Source organism: Vigna unguiculata, chromosome 7, assembly GCF_037176805.1.
Source record: "Vigna unguiculata cultivar grain cowpea cultivar isolate G323 ecotype 2 chromosome 7, ASM3717680v1, whole genome shotgun sequence".
NCBI lineage: Eukaryota > Viridiplantae > Streptophyta > Magnoliopsida > Fabales > Fabaceae > Vigna > Vigna unguiculata.
In genome coordinates this window covers 4,822,655-4,840,650 of record NC_140798.1, presented here as the reverse complement: position 1 = coordinate 4,840,650, position 17,996 = coordinate 4,822,655, and the positions used below count along the sequence as shown (strand labels likewise).

At 33.1% G+C, this 17,996-nt stretch overlaps 1 protein-coding gene across 2 annotated transcripts; it reads right to left on the bottom strand.

Moving 5' to 3' along the window:
- Positions 1 to 4,468: 4,468 nt before the first annotated feature.
- FU (kinase family with ARM repeat domain-containing protein) lies at positions 4,469 to 17,190 on the bottom strand. 2 transcript variants are annotated; one of them, XM_028081969.2, is made up of 22 exons: positions 16,976 to 17,190; positions 16,821 to 16,895; positions 16,211 to 16,303; positions 15,977 to 16,051; positions 15,689 to 15,781; positions 15,244 to 15,307; positions 15,052 to 15,136; positions 14,363 to 14,435; positions 14,198 to 14,266; positions 14,009 to 14,089; positions 13,848 to 13,929; positions 13,569 to 13,718; positions 12,370 to 12,508; positions 10,593 to 10,764; positions 9,240 to 9,338; positions 8,519 to 9,046; positions 7,164 to 8,321; positions 6,711 to 6,944; positions 6,041 to 6,184; positions 5,637 to 5,717; positions 5,079 to 5,267; positions 4,469 to 4,919 (listed from the first exon to the last, which is right to left on the bottom strand). In XM_028081969.2, exons 1-22 carry the CDS (start codon positions 17,063 to 17,065, stop codon positions 4,674 to 4,676), a joined length of 4,020 nt encoding a protein of 1,339 aa, XP_027937770.2. In that variant the 5' UTR covers positions 17,066 to 17,190; the 3' UTR covers positions 4,469 to 4,673. The 2 variants fall into 2 exon arrangements, with proteins under 2 accessions (XP_027937770.2, XP_027937771.2); XM_028081970.2 differs by having other exon boundaries at positions 13,569 to 13,697.
- Positions 17,191 to 17,996: the final 806 nt, after the last annotated feature.

Here is a 17,996-nt window from a genome sequence, read left to right as displayed (position 1 = left end):
TGTGAGACATGAGACGTGAAACGTGAGATTTGAGACATGAGACGTGAGACGTAGGATGTGAAACGTGGAACGTAAGACGTGAGACGTAAGATGTGGAAAGTGGGACGTGAGATGTGAGATGTAGGACGTGGGACATGGGACGACGTGAGACGACATGGGACGTTGTGAGACGTGAGACGTGGGACATGAGACGGAAGAAGTGGAACGTGGGATGTGGGACGTGAGACGTGGGACGTGAGAGACGTGAGACATGTAGGACGTGCGACGTGAGACGGCCGTAAACACTAAACCTTGAAATTTATATTCATAAACCTTAAACCTTACAATTTAATTGAAAATTTTAGAAGTTTAAAAAAAGAATTGTTAATGTATCCAAAAATTTGTACTAACAAATTTAAATTATACTCTTGTAAAAAATAATATATTAATAAAAAGAGATTAAATACAAATAAAAGTGAAAGAATAAAAATATGAGAGTAAAAGTAATAATTAATGTTTATTTAACACAAAAATAAAAATTATGAGGATAACAACAATAATTTATATTTATTGAACTCTTAAATGAGTGGAAGGAAGCAGGGGATGATCTAAAAAGTTAAACTAAGGATGGGCAAAAAATCTAATTTTCATGATCCAATCCATTTTTGCTATGATCCAATCCATTTAATATTCATTTTATTAAAAATCTAATCCATTTTATTGGATTTGGAATCAATCTGATCTACATTTTATATATTTTATGGATTGTATATCCATACTCTAAATCTAGATTTTCAAAATGGATAATTCAAAATATCCAATCCAAATTTTCAGTTTATATTTTTGGTTACGTTAGCCTTAAGGTTGAGACGGACTAGCCCAAATTTAGTCGTATTTGATTGAGTTGGTGTGACCCTATACAAAATTTGGCTGAATTAGGCCAAATTCTATCAAGTCGGTCCCGATTGAAATTTGGCTCAGCTAATCCTGGACAAAATTTGGATGTATTCGGTTCAATTCACCCCGACCCAAATTTAAGTGCATTGGACTGAGTCGACCTAGACAAAATTTGACCGTATTCGGTCGAGACAACCGCGACCAAAATTTGGTTGTATTTAGCCTAGTTGGCTCAAGTCAAAATTCGGTCGAATTCAATCGAGTTGGCCCGATTGAGATTTGGCCGAGTCGGCCCTGACCCAAATTTGGTCATATTTGGCTAAGACGGCCTAGGATAAAATTTGGCCATATTCAAATGATTTGGTCACGATCGAAATTGGTCGTATTCAACTAAGTCGGCCACGACCGAAATTCGGCCGAGTTGGCTCCGGTCAAAATTCGGTCGTGTTGGCCTCAACCAAAATTTTACTTAGTTGGTCCTGACCTGAATTTGGTCGTATTCGGCATAGTCGATCGCGACCAAATTTGGTCATATTTAGGCGAGTCGGTCCTGACCTAAATTTGGCCAAATTCAGTCGAGTTGGCCATGACCAAAATTTGGTCGAGTCGGCACTAGCCCAAATTTCGCTGTATTCAGTCGAGTAAGTCCCGAACGAAATTTGACTATATTCAACTTAGTCGGCTGTGATTGAAAATCGGCCATATTCAATCAAGTCGGTCCCGACAGATGAATTTAGTGGAGTCAATCCTGACCAAAATTTGACTGATCCGGCCCTAGTCCAAATGTGGCCATATTTGGCCAAGTCGACTCTGGCCAAAATTTGGTCGTATTAGGGAAAATCGACCTTGGCCGAAATTCAGTCGAATCCAGTCAAGTCGATCTCGACTGAAATTTTGTCGAGTCGACCTTGGCCCAAATTTGGTCACGTCATCCCCGACCAAAATTCGTTCGAAAGTCATCCAAGTTCATCCCATGCTGAAATTTGGCCTCGTTGGCCCCGACAAAATATCTGTCAAATTCTATAGTGTTAGTCCTATGGACACAAGTTTTAAAAAATTGAATTTGAATTTATTTTCTGAAAATTGGACTTTGGATTTCGAACTTAATCGAAATATTTAGATCTGGATTTAAACTTGATCTAAATATTTGGATCTGGAATTTTAAAAAATCCAATCTACTTTTTTTGAAAAATTGGATTTGGATCGAAAATCTAATCAAATTATTTGAATCCAAAATGGATGTGGATTGGATCATTAAAAATCCAATCCATGATCACCCCTAGTGGTGGCCATGTGGTATAGAATTAGAGGATAGAGTTTCTCTGGTTAGTGTGTGCCTATATATTTGAATTGCATATATATGTTTGTACTGTTAGCTCACCGTATTTGCTTGTGTTTGGTGATGATCGTGTAATCCGTTACACAGGAGCAGATGATGTTTAGGTGGTTCTGGTGAGGCATAGAGCTGAAGAGGGGAAAAGCGTTTATGGAGTTTATTGCTTTATGTTTTTAAGTATTTTGTAAACATTTATGTTATCCAACTTGGAACTTGTAGTTGACCTTTATGTTTTGTGGATTTTGAATTATTGGCAAGTTAATAAATGTTTTCATTCTTCCTCGTTTTTGGGAAAAGGCAATTTAAATTAATGCGTATTTATTAACTATTTAATTTTATTTTATTAATATTAGTAATATACAACTGGAATGTTACATGTTCAGACTTGTCTAAAGTGTGTTGCAAAACTAGTCCAATTAATGAATGGACAAACTCGTTTAATGTGTATTAATAGACTTGTCAACTTTTGAATAAAGAGACTTGTCTAATGTATATTGATAAGATCATCTTATAAGTGTATGTTGTTGGTAGACTTGTCTAATCAATGTAATCAATGTATGATATGTCTCATTTAATGTTTTTTGCTATACTTGTCTAATGATTGTATGGACAAACTCGTTTAATATGTATTGTTAGACTTGTTTAATTAGTGTATCAATAGTCCCGTTTAAATTTTTTATTATATTTGTCTAATCAATGAATGGAATGGATCGTCTAATTTTTTTGTTATACTCGTCTAATTAGTATATGCAAAGACTCGTTCAATGCATATTGGTAGACTTGTCCAATGTTTTTTGTTGTATAAATATAATCGGTGTATGAATATATTCGTCTAATGTGTATTGTTAGATATGTTTAATTTTCTTGTTTTATTCATTTAATTTACGAATGGAATGGTTTGTCTAATGTTTTTCATTATACTCGTGTAATTAGTATATGAATAGACTCATCTAATGTAATTCCTAGATTTGTCTAATTTTTTTCTATACTCATCTAATAAGACAGAATTATTTAATGTCTATTGTTGAACTCATAATCTTTTTCCTATACTGATCTAATGTGTTTCTAGACTCATCTAATCATTGTATATTTAATATATAGGTTCAAGCCCTCAGTTGATCCTCGTTTTTGTTTGAAAATCTCAATTAAATTATTATATTATGACTGGTCTCAATTGGATCCTCATTTTTTAAAATATGATGCAATTTAATAGTTTCTGTTAGTACATTACTGACGATCGTTAACTCATGTGTCACATGTCAATTCAAAATATGATGCAATTTTTTATCTTAAATTTTTTTAAAAAGATTACCACATATCAAACGAGAGTTTTGACATGTGGGAGTATATCATGACAATGGCAATGCAATGTGTAAATATTAAAACAAGTATCATGTGAAAAATCTCAATTTAGTCACTTATTTATCATTTATCTCAATTCAATTCTAATTTTTCTTTAAATCGGAAGAATTTTATCCATCTCCAAATTAAAATCAAAATTAATTTTTATGTAAATATAAATAACATGATATTTTTATTAAAATTGATATTTTTATTAATATTTTAAGAAAATTAAATTTATTTAAATTTATATTTTATAATAAACTTTATTTAAATTTTGTTTTAATATTTATAATTAAAAAAAATGTTGAACAAATGATGACTTATTTTAAAATGAATTTCGACTGTTTTGTTTACGAAAAATAGTTATAATTAATAATATTTTTAATTCAGTTTTTATATAAAAATAAAAATATAGATACAATTATTCAATCTTTAGGGACATAACCTATGTCATTTCTAATTGCAATAGAGTTTCAATGAAATAACCAATTTAAATTCAAAGTGGCATTTTTATTATAAATAAATATTCTCAATTATGAGAAGATTTTTAAGAAAAATTATTACAAAACTCAACAAAGCTATCATATATAATTAAATTATTAAATGTACAGGTTCTCATAACATTGTATATGGTGTAAAGCACGTGTCAGTTATCAAAGTTATTTATTTACTCAATATGAACTTAATATTTTGCATTGTTAATCAATTTATAATTTTTTCTTGCAAATTAATAATCACTGTCATTTTATTTTTGTCTTAATATTTATTAAAATTAAATGACTAAATTATTTTAAATTTAACTACGAAATCACTAATTAACTTGTCACTTTTTTCTTCAATAAATGGTAACAAAAATACTTATTCAGACAGAGTTGATATTAATTAAGTGAATTGAGTAATAAGTTGCAGTCATGAAGAGACAAACTAAACAGTTAGAATAAACATTACAATATATGTACATTGCATATTTTACATATATAAACAATCATCTCATATACCAAAGATGACTTTGTCTCTGGTATGGCTGCAAGTCATGATTAGTCAAAAAATCACTTATTTGCAGTGTTACAGCGTCCGTACAATTCAAGAAGCATTGAGTGGAAGTAGACTTAAAATGTCAAGGTTCGGCAACTTTACCAATGATGACGGAGGCATATTTGGCTATGGATGATTCTGGAGACTGCTGAAGCCTTCCAATCACAGGGAACAAAGGTGATGAACGGATGAACTGTCTACAGAGTGGATGTGCACACATCTTTGCCAGTGAAAATAGAGCGATCTTAAGTGGAGATTCGTTTCCTGAATCATTTCTGCCTGGATTTAGGGCTGATACCGCACAATCGGAAATTAATTTCAGCAGAGACTGCAAGGGAGAAACACAATCCAACTCATACAAAAAATTAGTTACAAGTAGTTCAGTACAATCACTAGTATTATTATAATTTACAATAACTGCTTTTTTATAATTATAATCACTAGTATAAAATATTTAGATATCTATAAAATGCAGTTTTGCACTAACCTGAACCGCTCCTTTAGCTACGATGTCTTCACAAAGTTTGTCAGAGTTGCGAACCAGATTACTAAGTGCTCCTGCTGCATTTGCCTTAGTCTTATCTTCCTCAGCCATTTGTAACAAATTTGCTAAATGAGGAATCGATCTCCTCAGCTCCTCATACAACAAGTCATTGTGGTAAGCCGCATTTCCAATCTGAGTTCAGGTACCACATTAGAAGAGATGAAAATACAAGAAAAGTGGCAAGTGTACGGTATAAGAAAACATAAACACGGTAGCATCAGGTCTAAAACCAAGAAGGATAAATTGGTGCTAGACACATCTTTGTACATTGACAATTAAACAGTTAAGTGTTTGACAAGTGAAACATTAAATAAAATAATTGATTGCATTTTATGTTATTATGTCCATGCAATTACACTAATATCTTTAGGAAATCATATACTACATCAATATCCTAAAGCCAAAATAAATAAATTTATAAAATCAAACGCATTTATAAATATGATCGACACGATTATGATCAAGTTTTAGCTTCGGCAGCGGGAATGTGATAAAACTTACAGCAAAACAAGCAAACTTTCGTGTTCGTTTGTCTGGATCAGAACATCTTTCGATAAGGATACCAACAATTTGATGTCTAGCCTGGAAATCACAATTGAAAATAAGAGAATTCAAAATATGAGAACAGCAGAAAGCATAGTATCACTTTCGTTTTTCACATGTGTGCTGTGTCCATCAAGAAAGGAACACTTACGGCAATAGTATAAATCTATTTTACAAAATTGTTTATATCTAACAGTTGGAAAAGGCATAATTGCTTAATAGCAAACCAAAAAATAAACAGAAGGAGAAAATGGCTGAAGTAGATGAAATCATATAAAGAAATTCAGGAAATAGTATCCAACAACGAAATATCATTGTCTATAAGTTATTTTAAGACAAATACCCTTATTTAGAACACTTACAAGTGAACTATAAAAATAGGCGCTATGACGACACATGTTTCCAAGAGCACTGCAGGCTTTGGCACGCACATTGGGATCCTCGTGCGAAAGAAAATCTTTCAAGAACTCCAAAATAGTAGCACCTTTAATGTACTCATAGAATGCCTGACCACCAGTAAAAACAGACAGTAATGATTTTCCAAAATACAATTAAGGAATATCCAAAATGCAAATACAGAAAAATTAATGATCCAAAGTAAAAGCATAACCGTGGAAGACCTGAAACCACGAGTATATATTCGTTCAAACTAAAACTATAACCAATTGAAATCAAAATGACATTTTGACACTGAAACAAATACCTGTAGACAAAGCCTTAGCACCCAAAGATAGTCTCTATAAAGTCTAAAAGTTCAATAAATTCACAAAAACTAAATATATCCTTAGAGGATTAACTTGAGAATGGCTGCATCCGTGGATACCAAATAAGCAAACTAAGGATTCTATTCATTTTTTAACACATACATTTATGAAATAAGGATTTGCGTGGCAGCACTATCTCCACCTATGTACCTCTTTCTTTTTTGTGCACCCACCAGCCTTAGTGAAAAGAATAGATAGAATAAAGGTACGAACTGACTGATTTTGGTATTTGCATTCATAAAATCATTTGATGGAAAATGAAACTAACCTTGTCCATGCGAGCCAAATCAGAAATAATCATAAGAGCATCAAGTGTGACTTCTTTTGGGCCCGAACAGTCAAACAACTTTCTCATCCTATTTGGATCCAAAAGGCCTTTACTCACGAGTTGGATTGCCAAAGGACGGTGACAGACCATCTTAGCCAGAAATGCGACAGGCCTACCCAAATCATTCAAATCCATATGATCTACACAGCGAAGTATAATACCAGGCACACCAACCTGAAAAGTTCAAACCATTTAATGATGATAACAACATGACCATTAAAGTAAATATAGCAATTCATCGGTTAATCAACTGAAAACAAAATATAAGTAATAGGAACTATTAGAACAGTTACTATGACATCTCATTAATATCACACGATACAATGATATTTGCTCGAAGCTTCTTAATCTCCAATAAAAGTTACCAAATGAGGAATCGAAAAAAGATTTTACCTCCACAAGTATCTTAATATATTTCCCCATGTCTTCTTCAATTGCCTTAACTATACCCTTATCTTCCATGCATATTCTCTGACCAGGGGAGCCCATATTAAGAAGAAACCCACTGCTGACAGAAGCAGTGGCTGAAGGCAAGCCAGGTGCATTTTGAAGAGCAACAAAAGGAAATGCTAAGATATCTATCACAGCATTTATTAGATCTCTGACTCCTGCTTTCCCTCCACCAGGTCCGATCCAGCATTTCACTAACTTGATATGAACATCACCTATCAAGTTAGAAATGAGCTTAATATGTTCATTCCTAATCAAAATTTGACGATATATCAAAGCACCTCCAGAAAGACAATGACATAATAATGAAATTGTCCATACAACACCAATAGGAGACAATCCAACTCTATCATTTTGATGTTCAGTTCCATGAGATGCGTTTAAAACATCATTGCCTAATAAGCCCATAAGAAGTAGAGGAATGCCACTTGCACACAACTGCTGAACAGCCAATGGTCCTCCCAACTTGAGTCTGGAATCTAAAAGACCAACATACCCATCTCTTACCCCTTGCCAATATGAGAGTTTCCCACTGAAGTTGCAAGGGTCCAATTCGTTTTCATTGCCAGATGAAAATTTAAGAAGATCACTTAGTGTAGAGGTTCGAGGAATTAAAGGCAATGCAATTTCAGATATTTGAGACTCAACTAAAGCCCCAGATTCGAGAGACAGAATGGATGCCAAAGCCAACATGGCTGATGCACTTTGAGGTTCGATGGAGGCTTTTATTTTATCATCAGAAGTAATATGATTTGAAAGCACTGAAAGTCGAGCAAGCTGCTTCTTTGGTGCGGTAGTGAGCATAAACATTGCTGAATTTCTTCCAGTTGACTTCAAACACTGACCAATTATTGCGAGAACAAGACATGAATGACGAACCAGAGCAGAAGGATTTGTTAATTTGAACTTTACATTACTTGGTTCTATACTCTGAGCGTCTTTGTTAACAGAAGAACTGCATAATGATAAAACAGTGAAAACTTCTGAAACAATAGTTCCATCACCACCCCCACTAACAACAGTAGTCACCGGAAGGGAACTGGGAAGACCACAAAGGAGAGCTGGAACAATTTCATTGTGTAGGCAGCACCTTGACAAAAGCTGGAGAAACAGAATATAACAAATTAAATTACCTTTACCTCTGCCATAATTACAACCACGAGGAATTATGTGCTACAACATCATCAAGAAAACAGCAAAACAATATTTGATTGATCTACTATATTTGACCAATATTTTTGTATAAAACTCGTTGCCATATATCCAAAAAAAAGGGGCAAGGGGTAAACCACAATTACCTGAAGACAACAATTCATTGCTGACTCAAGTCGTTGGTGAAAACAATAGTAAACAGCAACCTGGACAGCTTTAGATCTAAGAAATGCTCTTGTCATTGCATCAACAATTTTTGTTGAATCTGCTTTGTCAAACAGATTTTGCTCATGTTGCACAACTTCCATCCTATGCAAAGAATGACTGCGCAACGCATTAATGGGAAACAAAATGGCACATTTTTTCATAAAAAGAATATCCAGTGCATTAATCAAAGACCAGATAGCTCTGCATGCTTCAGAAGCAGCCCTTAGCATGTTGGAAGAACCTGAAATAAGACTCGATCCAGATGTGGCTAAACACAAACATAGATGGTCCACTAAACCCATTGTTTTTGCGTGGTCTAAAATTCTGTTAGCTGTTTCATTCGATGTCTCTTGGCCTGAAATTTGAGATGACTTGAGCACCTGAGCAACTCTAGACAGCATGACTGTAATGCAAGCACTGGATTCATAGAGAACTCTTCCAGATGCATCATTATTTGATGCTACAACCTAAAAATACGTATAATATTAAGTACCAAAAACAAGTTCGAAATACACAATTATCAAGAGCTTTTGCATCTAAGTTATACAAACTAGTATTCAGTCCATATAGGCTGGGTGGAAAAAAGGATGAAAACGGCACAACTTTGATTGAAAATATAAATTATCAAGATGTGAATTTACATGATAGAAAAAGGGTTACCTGAGAATAGATCTCAACAAATTCAACCCAGTGACTTAGATAAGAGCTTGAAGAGCAACTTCCGCCGTTATCTAGCAAAATCTTAGTGATAGAGAAACCCTGCACCGAATAAAATGGCTTAAGCTTGGGAATAAAAGACTGTCGATTATTGTCAAAAACCCATAAAGTAGACAAACCCAGTTTAATGCCTCCCTAGTTAAACTAAGAGCGTCTAGTTTAATTCATGTGCTGGGATTAATGCCTTCTAAAACAATGTGTTACGAGAGCCTAACCAGATGCAATCAGCACTTCAATCAACCAATGCCACAATGTCCTATCATAAGTTATGTCTAATGACAACCCATTTCAATCTATGTCTTTCTTTAGTGGTTTGGCCTATAGTTTTCCTTACTCTCCCTCTACCTCTAACTATTGGACCGTGCTGGCATCTAATTATTACTCTCCTTACTAGGTCTTAGAATTTTAGTTTAAGATCTAATTCAACTCCACAAATCAGTTTGTAAAGCAAAGATGGTTCGAGTCTTACAAAACTGTGTTAGCCATACTCTAGTTGATATTGAATGTCTAACCTAACCCCGTTGAGAACCAATGTCTCACAAGTTGCACTACCCAACACTTCACCCAACCATAGGCTCCCTTTCCAAAAAGCTACCAAGTCTGATAGGACATGATCAAAGCAGTCAAGGAATGAGTTCAATTAAGGCAATTTTCCAACACTAGGGCTTCTACTAGTCTTTTCCTAGATGCTACCTACCCCAATTTTCCCCATACATACTTCTAGAAAAAAAGTCTTCAAAAAACATGGGCTCTCAAGGATGATATTTGGGAGGCAATTGACAAAGAGTTTTCACATTATCAGAACTCAACATAGCTAAAAGGACAAACCCTGTCCAGATGGACAAAACCACTGTCATGTCATCTTAAATATTGAGGCTAAGGAAAGGAAGGAAGGACTAAAGGAGAATAAGGGAGTAATAGTTTCATGGATAACGAGGTATAATACATACGATGTGTGTAAAGTTCAGAGCAATACCACCAATTTATAAATAGAATAACTTATTAATCAGAATACATTGTTGTACGTCTAGTATAAGCCCGAGCTCACTAATACGATGAATAAGACTGCTAGCTCTAAATAAATTTATTAACTCAAGAAACATAAGAAATTATAAACAGCTCCTAAGATCGCTTCTTCAACAATTACTAAGATTGCTTCCTAAATTATATGACTAGTAAACTAATTGAATCCATAATAGATTATATTCCAAAAAAACTTCCAAGATATTCACACAGACTGAAATATTCTAACATGCATCAAAGAAAAATACTATAATAGATGTCATTTTCATGTACCTTTGCTATCATGTCAGTAACTTCAGAGGACTTAATGGCAATAATGGATCCAGTAAACACAAGAAGCTCTCTTATTAATTCATCTATTCGTCCACTAGAATTGAAGGCACCAGCTGCAACTAGGTTTGAGAGAATCCTCAATGACTGATTTGATTGAGGAACATCTTGATCACTGTACATTACTCACATGCAATTAGACTTCAAAGATAATTAATTATAAAAATTATGTACTCGAGCCTAAAAAGCAATAACTTTTAATTTAAAGGTTACTGAATTGCTGAAAGTGTTCTAAACTGTAAATAACTATAACTATTTATATATATATATATATATATATATATATATATATATATATATATAAGTCCACTTGTCAATCAATATGATTTATTTTATTTTTATGTAGAAGATAAAGAGAGAATAGGACAACACTACATGAAATGAAAAGCCCAAAAAACACTAGACTCTGAGTTTGCATTACCATTTCAAAAATAAAAGACAATGATTTAGTCAGAAACAATGCAAACTTAAAAGGGTTTATGTGATGCAGCAGTACTCTGCAAATCATATTAGCACTTTACATCCTTCGCAGCAAACTACAACTGAGAAGATAATTACCAAAATAGAAAAAGTTAAGTTACATAAAACCTTTCAACAACTCATTTATGACGATACCCCGCTGAAAATACCCAAGGTAAGACAAGAGAGGTCTTAGGAAGACATAAAAACAACATGGTACTGCTGGCACAAAATGGAAGCCGAGTACATTACATACTATTTGCCTAGAATAAAAAATAAACTAAAATGTCACATAGAACCTGATAGAAAAAACGTCTCCATGAGGATTTCTAGAAGAGAAAAAATAAGAAAAAGAAAAAGTAATGAGTTTCCCCAAAAGCTAAAATTAACTTATACATATGTTAAAATATAAGAACTTAGAAAAAGTAGACGAGAGAGTTTCTACAAATTTGCTTATACATAAGCTAATTTTAACATATTAAGAAACATATTTCAGTTTTTTCTTATTTTTCTTTCTTACAGGTCCTTGTAAAGAAGTTTGTCCAAACATACTTATAATTAAGAACAACATTTATAAACTAAGGCTGTTTCAATTAATTAGTTTTAATAAAAACACAAACATTAAACAGTTTTACAATGATTACCAGAGAACTCTGACAGTCTGACATACAAAAGCAGGCAATCAAGGAAGTGAACTAATAACTACCAACCAGCAAACATTATCTGGCTGGTCTTGCAAGTACCAAGAAGAGAAAAACAAAGAAAATGGAAACAGCAATTATCTATGGCTCTTGGCCCCGTCAACGTCCAAACACAAACTAAGTCTATTTCAAGTAATTAGTTTAAAAATGCAACATTAAAAAGTTTATAGAATGACTGCTAGAGACCCTCTGACAGCCTGACGTACAAAAGCAGGATATCAAGGAAGTAAAATAGACAACACATGATTTACTTAACTAGAGAGAGAGAGAGCATGTTGCAAATTTGTGATTGAATTTTTAAAACTATGCGAAAAACATTATACATTGAGCAGAAATACAATAAAACCATGTTTTGGAAGGATAAGAAATCGATAGCATTTCTACATTCAAAGTCAAAAACAATACTTCCCCCTTCTGAATATTATAATGAACAAAATCTTAAAAGAAAAGTTACAACGAGTAAACTCAAGATATTAAAACCAACTCAACATTTGATGAGATTCAGGAGGATTTCATATGCAAAATAGAAGTTTTATTTGAAGTATGAAATTCATATATACCTGCAAATATTTTGAGATCCTTTTGACCATTTCTTCAGTGGTAGCAGAATATGTCCCAACGCTTCATTATCTTGACCAATTATTTTTGCACTTTTGACTGTGCGAGAGTTATTTTCAAGTCTGTCCAATCTTTGGCAGCCTATCCAGAAGTATTTACGTCAATCATATTACAGGTGTTCGTGTAAATAAAGAATAATAATCGAGACATTTGAAAATTCATTTCAGAAAGTTAACAGAATAGAAATTGTAATTCAAGTTCATAGATCCATCCTTAAGAACAGATCACTAAAGTCCCTTACTGGATTCATACGAAAGTTATGCATACATCCATTCCCCAGAAAAAAAAAATGGTGAATAAAAGGCGTCTCAAGAAGAAATTCAAGTATAATACACGTGTACGAAAAAACATCAAAAAAAAAACGTCGATGTTTGAACAGCACAAGCTTTTACAGCTTCTACAAATTCATTTGTATGAAAGGATACAGCTCCAAAGTAAGTAATTGGAATGGAGAGTGATCATAATGACAATTTTAACATTTTGTATTAATATTATTTTGCAATGTTAGTTTTGGCTTGAGGAGAGTCTTAGAATATAATTAATATACTTAGTTTAGAACTGGTAAATGCGAAGAATATGTGAGTTTACACAAATTCAGAAAAGCAAGAGAACCCATAACTTCGAGGAAATCTCTTTTTCATTAGCCAGGAAGCTCATTTATAGGCTCAACATCATATATTAGACCAAAACCAAAACCATACCCATAATTTAGTTCTTGAATTTTTCAGTGTATGCGGAATTCAATCAATTCCTTTAGACGGAGCATACATGTTACCTCTGTTCTCATGAGCACCCCGAACAAAACAGAACATAATTACATCAACAAAAAGCTCGCCATACCAATTTAAATTTAAATATTAGATTAAATATTCTTTTATGTAAAGAGGAAACGTTAATGACATCCTAACACATTAAAATAGAAATGTCACAACGAAGGACCATTTGTAATTCTAATTTTTTTACCTCTTAATTAAAATAACAAAAGTGCAATAACCCTATTTTTCATAACAGAATGCACTTGGAAGAAATGTAACAAAATATAACAGGAATACCAGTGGTTGGAAGTTCAGAAACAAGATTGTGTTTCTCCCAATAAAAAATGATATTTGCATATACTGCACAATAAAGCAAACAGAATTACCTGACTCTCCGATATTTTGATTTGAAAATCCCGGGGAATCATCAAGCACTGAAGAGTTAGTTCTGTCTATATTATGACCATTTAACTGAGCTTCACTCTGAAGCGGTGAAGCAATATGCCCCTCCATACCTGCCATGTGATTGTTTTTGGCTGTGACAAAATAAACATTACAATGAAGGGAAAGAAAGTAAAAAGATTTAGGCATATTTCGATTGTACTTTATCAATATATACGACTAAGGTAGGTACTGTCATTTTGCAGTACTAGAAGTGGCTGAACCTGTTGGAGTTTGAATGGTTTTCCCTTCAACCATCCGTTCAGCTTCACTGCGCATGCGTGAACCATTTATCTCTCGCAATTCCTGAAGTTTCAATTCATGTTTTATTAAATTAATTAAGATATCGACCAAGTTACACATTGTGGAACAATCTAACACTAACCCTGGCCTCATGTTCATCAGAGGTTTCCTTAACAAATGGATGCTCAAGAAGAGCCGGCCAAGTTAGACGACTTTCCGGTGCCTACTTGAAATAATTTCAGAAACCAAAGCATGTTAACTATCATTGTAGATCAAAGTAAAATAAAGCAACGTGGCAATAAAAAAAGGGATACATTCACCAGTGAGTTACCTTGTTAAGCAAACCCTTTAAAAAGCTTTTGAAATTTGGACTCATGCGATCAGGATATTTAACAGGATCCTGGATTATTGAACTAGTGATCAGGCCCACCCTTCAGTACTAATAAATATACACAAGTGATTAAATAACAAAAGTAACGCATTTTGGGAAATGTACCTTGACAATGTGTCTGATGAGAGCATATACAGAATTTGTGTAAAATGGTGGTTGGCCAACAAATAACTCATACCTGTTGTAAACATGAAAATTAACAAAACACCATACCATAACTACTAGTAACACAACGTCATCATTCAGATCACTCTTGGAAAGTGCAACAGATCTGGAATATTCATACTACACGAGGGTAAGGTGAAAAAATGGTTGAATATTACATACAAGAAGCTGGGGAAAGTATCTTCTGCTAGAACAAAACAAGAAGTTCTGTCCAAAGAATGGCATAAGTATATGACAAATAGAAAGGATTTCAAACGAGAAACCAAGAGTTGCAAAGGAAAAAACACTTAGGACAACTTCATAGCAGCCATCTCTGACTACTCAGTAAAAACCAAAAAGCAGCAACACATCAATCCTCTCTTCCTTTTCCCTAAATATCTTTTCACACTTAGCCTCTTGTTATACAACTAAAGAAAGGAACCTAAATAGGTACTCAGAATACATCTATATGGCAATTGTATTCTCCATCCATGAATGTATTCAGCAAAATACAAATGGCCAATGTAAATCTTGTAAAGGGATCTGCTATAAAGAACTTAAGCATTAGGCCAGATATAAATGAACAATCGACCACAATCACAATAAAAAGTCCATTAATAGATGAAGATAAATAGAGAGACCCAACATACAGTATGACGCCAAGAGACCATAAATCTACAGTGTGGTTGTAAGGTTGTTCACGTACAAGCTCTGGAGCCATATATAACGGAGTGCCTGTAAAACATACTATGTCTAAATATCTGCACACTATAGAACTATCCTCAAGTATAAATTGCAGTGAAGATTCAAAAAGTAACAAAATCAATACTGATCAGCCAAACCTTTTATTGATCGCAAAACAACTGTATTTGTGGACATTGCACGTGCAAACCCAAAATCACAAAGCTACAACATATTCATCAGAAAGGGAAAAAAATCACATATTAGACCATTTTCCAATGTACTCATTTGCAGGAAATTTGAATTAGCTTCTCATGGGCTCAAAAAAGCATTTATTTACAGCTTCCAACGACAAATTTTTGAGAAAAAACAACAAATATTTACATTAAAAAAGTTGAGCCAAACATGCACAAAGTGCCGCCAAGGAGGGAAATGTGTTATTGGAATGATGTGCCGTACTATTGAATGAAACAAAGCTTAAACTCGGTTACAATGTAAACCATGACAATAGATAGTGGATTAGTGGCAAAATTCTACTATATCAAGCTATAAAACAACATTTAAGTGCATGTTTCACCATGTGAACAAACTAGCAGTTAAATAAACCTTGACAACAGATCCAGCACCAATTAGAATATTTTGGGGCTTCATATCGCGATGGATGATCCGATTGGAATGCAAATAGTGTAAAGCTTTTACCTGCATAACCCAAACTAAAAATGAACTTCTTCTATGATATAATATAATATTATATATATATATATATATATATATATATATATATATATATATATATATATAGCGCACACATATTCATTTAAAGTATTCGTCTGCGTTTTTCCTCATTGAAAGTTATTAAAGAAAGAGCAAAGATCACTCAATAAGAGGAAATACCAATTGCTTTGCAATTGCTTGAACTTGGTCTTCCGGAAGGCACTTATCATCTTCAAGAATCTCAAATAGCTCACCCTGCAAAATAAAAACAAATTCTCAGCCTGGCAACATTTATATTGAAAGTTCTGTTCCACTATCAGCTACCTTAGTATACTTAGATCACCAATTAATGGGTAAGTGTTAACTTCCAGATACTGAAGTATCAGTTTGTCAACTGAAAATATAGATGATTACTTGTGCAAATTCTGTAACGACACAAAATTCTTGCGGGCTTTCAAAGGAATCAAGCATTTGAATAATATTTCCATGCTTCAACTTTCTTAAGATCTGCAAAGTTTAAGGATATCAAATGTCACCAGTCAGCAGAAACATTTGAAGTTAGTTATTAATTACCATATTAATAAGTAGCACCAACAATAACAAGAAAACCTTTATGCACTACAAGGTAAGGTCAGGTACATTCATCGATTAAGTAAATGGGCAGTACATCAACAAATCATTTAAAAAAACTGAAATGGTTGTTTCTACTAATGTTACTTCATGATTTAACTGTAACGACACAAAATTACAACAGATATTATAATTAAAATTGAAAAATAGTATAAATTAACAAGAAGCTTCTTGACAAAATACACCTGATGGTCATACCTCTGAGGCAACATGTTTGTTCAAAGCCAAATACTTTTGACACTATAATGGGGACAAAAGTGGAAATTCACGCCCCAAAACAACAAGCTACACAAACTCCATGACCAACGCTTCTCAAATTTTTTAACAACTAGAAATCCATAACAATGAGATTCAAATAGTAAAAAAAGTATAAAAAAAAAAATGAATCAATCACCTCGATTTCCTGCCTTAAATTGTGAATATCCTTCTCAGTTTTCCCGTGCTTCATTATGAACTTCATTGCAACGGTCTATTGATAAGAGAATCGAAAGTAAGATAATTATCGCAAAAGATCGACTCAGGAAAACCCTAATCAGAAGAGTAGCTTACCTGCCCCGTGTGCTTGCGCCTTCCCTTGTATACCTTCCCGAAGGAACCCTCGCCTACGAGTTCAATCACGTGGTAGTTTTCGACGCCCATTGTTGAATTCGAAGTGTGTAGAGAGAGAAGGAGAAGAAAGAAGAACAAGACTATTTTGGAGATGTTCAAAAGTGGAAGAGATTTGAGAACGTTGCAGAACGGAGAAGGAGAGAGAAGAGAGCAGAGAAATTCGAATTTCTTTTCCCGCTCCACTCTTTCCGATATTTATTATTTATTAAATTAAATAAATTATTAATTTTATCAAGAAAAAAAAAATAGTCGAACAAGTTTAGTAAAGTTTAATGTGTTAGATTATAATCATGGTAGACTATTAGATTCTGTTATCCATGGTAGATTTTATGGAAAAAAAAAATTATAGGACAACAACAAAGTTCAAAATAATTTGTTAGAAGTTATAAGTAAAAAAATAGATAATTTATCAGCAAATAAAATATATTTAGCTTTATTTTTTAGTAAAAATGTATTTTTAAAACGGGATTTCTTTCCTGCTTAGTTGCATGTTATGATCATATTAGGTTTATATGCAATTAATTTATTTATTTATTTATTTATTTATTTAAAAATAAATAAAAGATTATTATTAAGGAATATTCAATTGTATTAGTTAAATATCAATTAATTAAGAAGATAAAACTTGTCGTGAAACAGTCAAAGTAACAGACCATCAACGGTCATATTAATTAATTAATACCATAAATAATTAATTAATACTAAAATTAAGAAGATAAGATAAGACATTTAAAAAAGCACGGTGCAAACTGCACAATCCTAGTCAAGTAACAGGGAAAATTTATTAATTAAAGTAAAATTTGGGAACAGATGTAAAAACTTGTACAACTTCCTATATATTTTGGTTAGTAAATAAAAAAAATATGTAATTAACACAGTTTATATTATTGTTGAAAAAAAAACTGTTTCCTTCGTTTTTTCTTTTACAACAATATTGATATCAATTTTTGTATGATTAATT

Bases quoted from the DNA above. Each gene is read 5' to 3' on its own strand.
- FU (XM_028081969.2), bottom strand. From the start codon at position 17,065: ATGGGCGTCGAAAACTACCACGTGATTGAACTCGTAGGCGAGGGTTCC. The intron at 9,047-9,239 runs GTAACCCTTTTT...ACGTATTTTTAG, and splicing joins TTGTTGAGATCTATTCTCAG to GTTGTAGCATCAAATAATGA. The intron at 6,185-6,710 runs GTTAGTTTCATT...ACTGGTGGTCAG, and splicing joins ATTTGGCTCGCATGGACAAG to GCATTCTATGAGTACATTAA.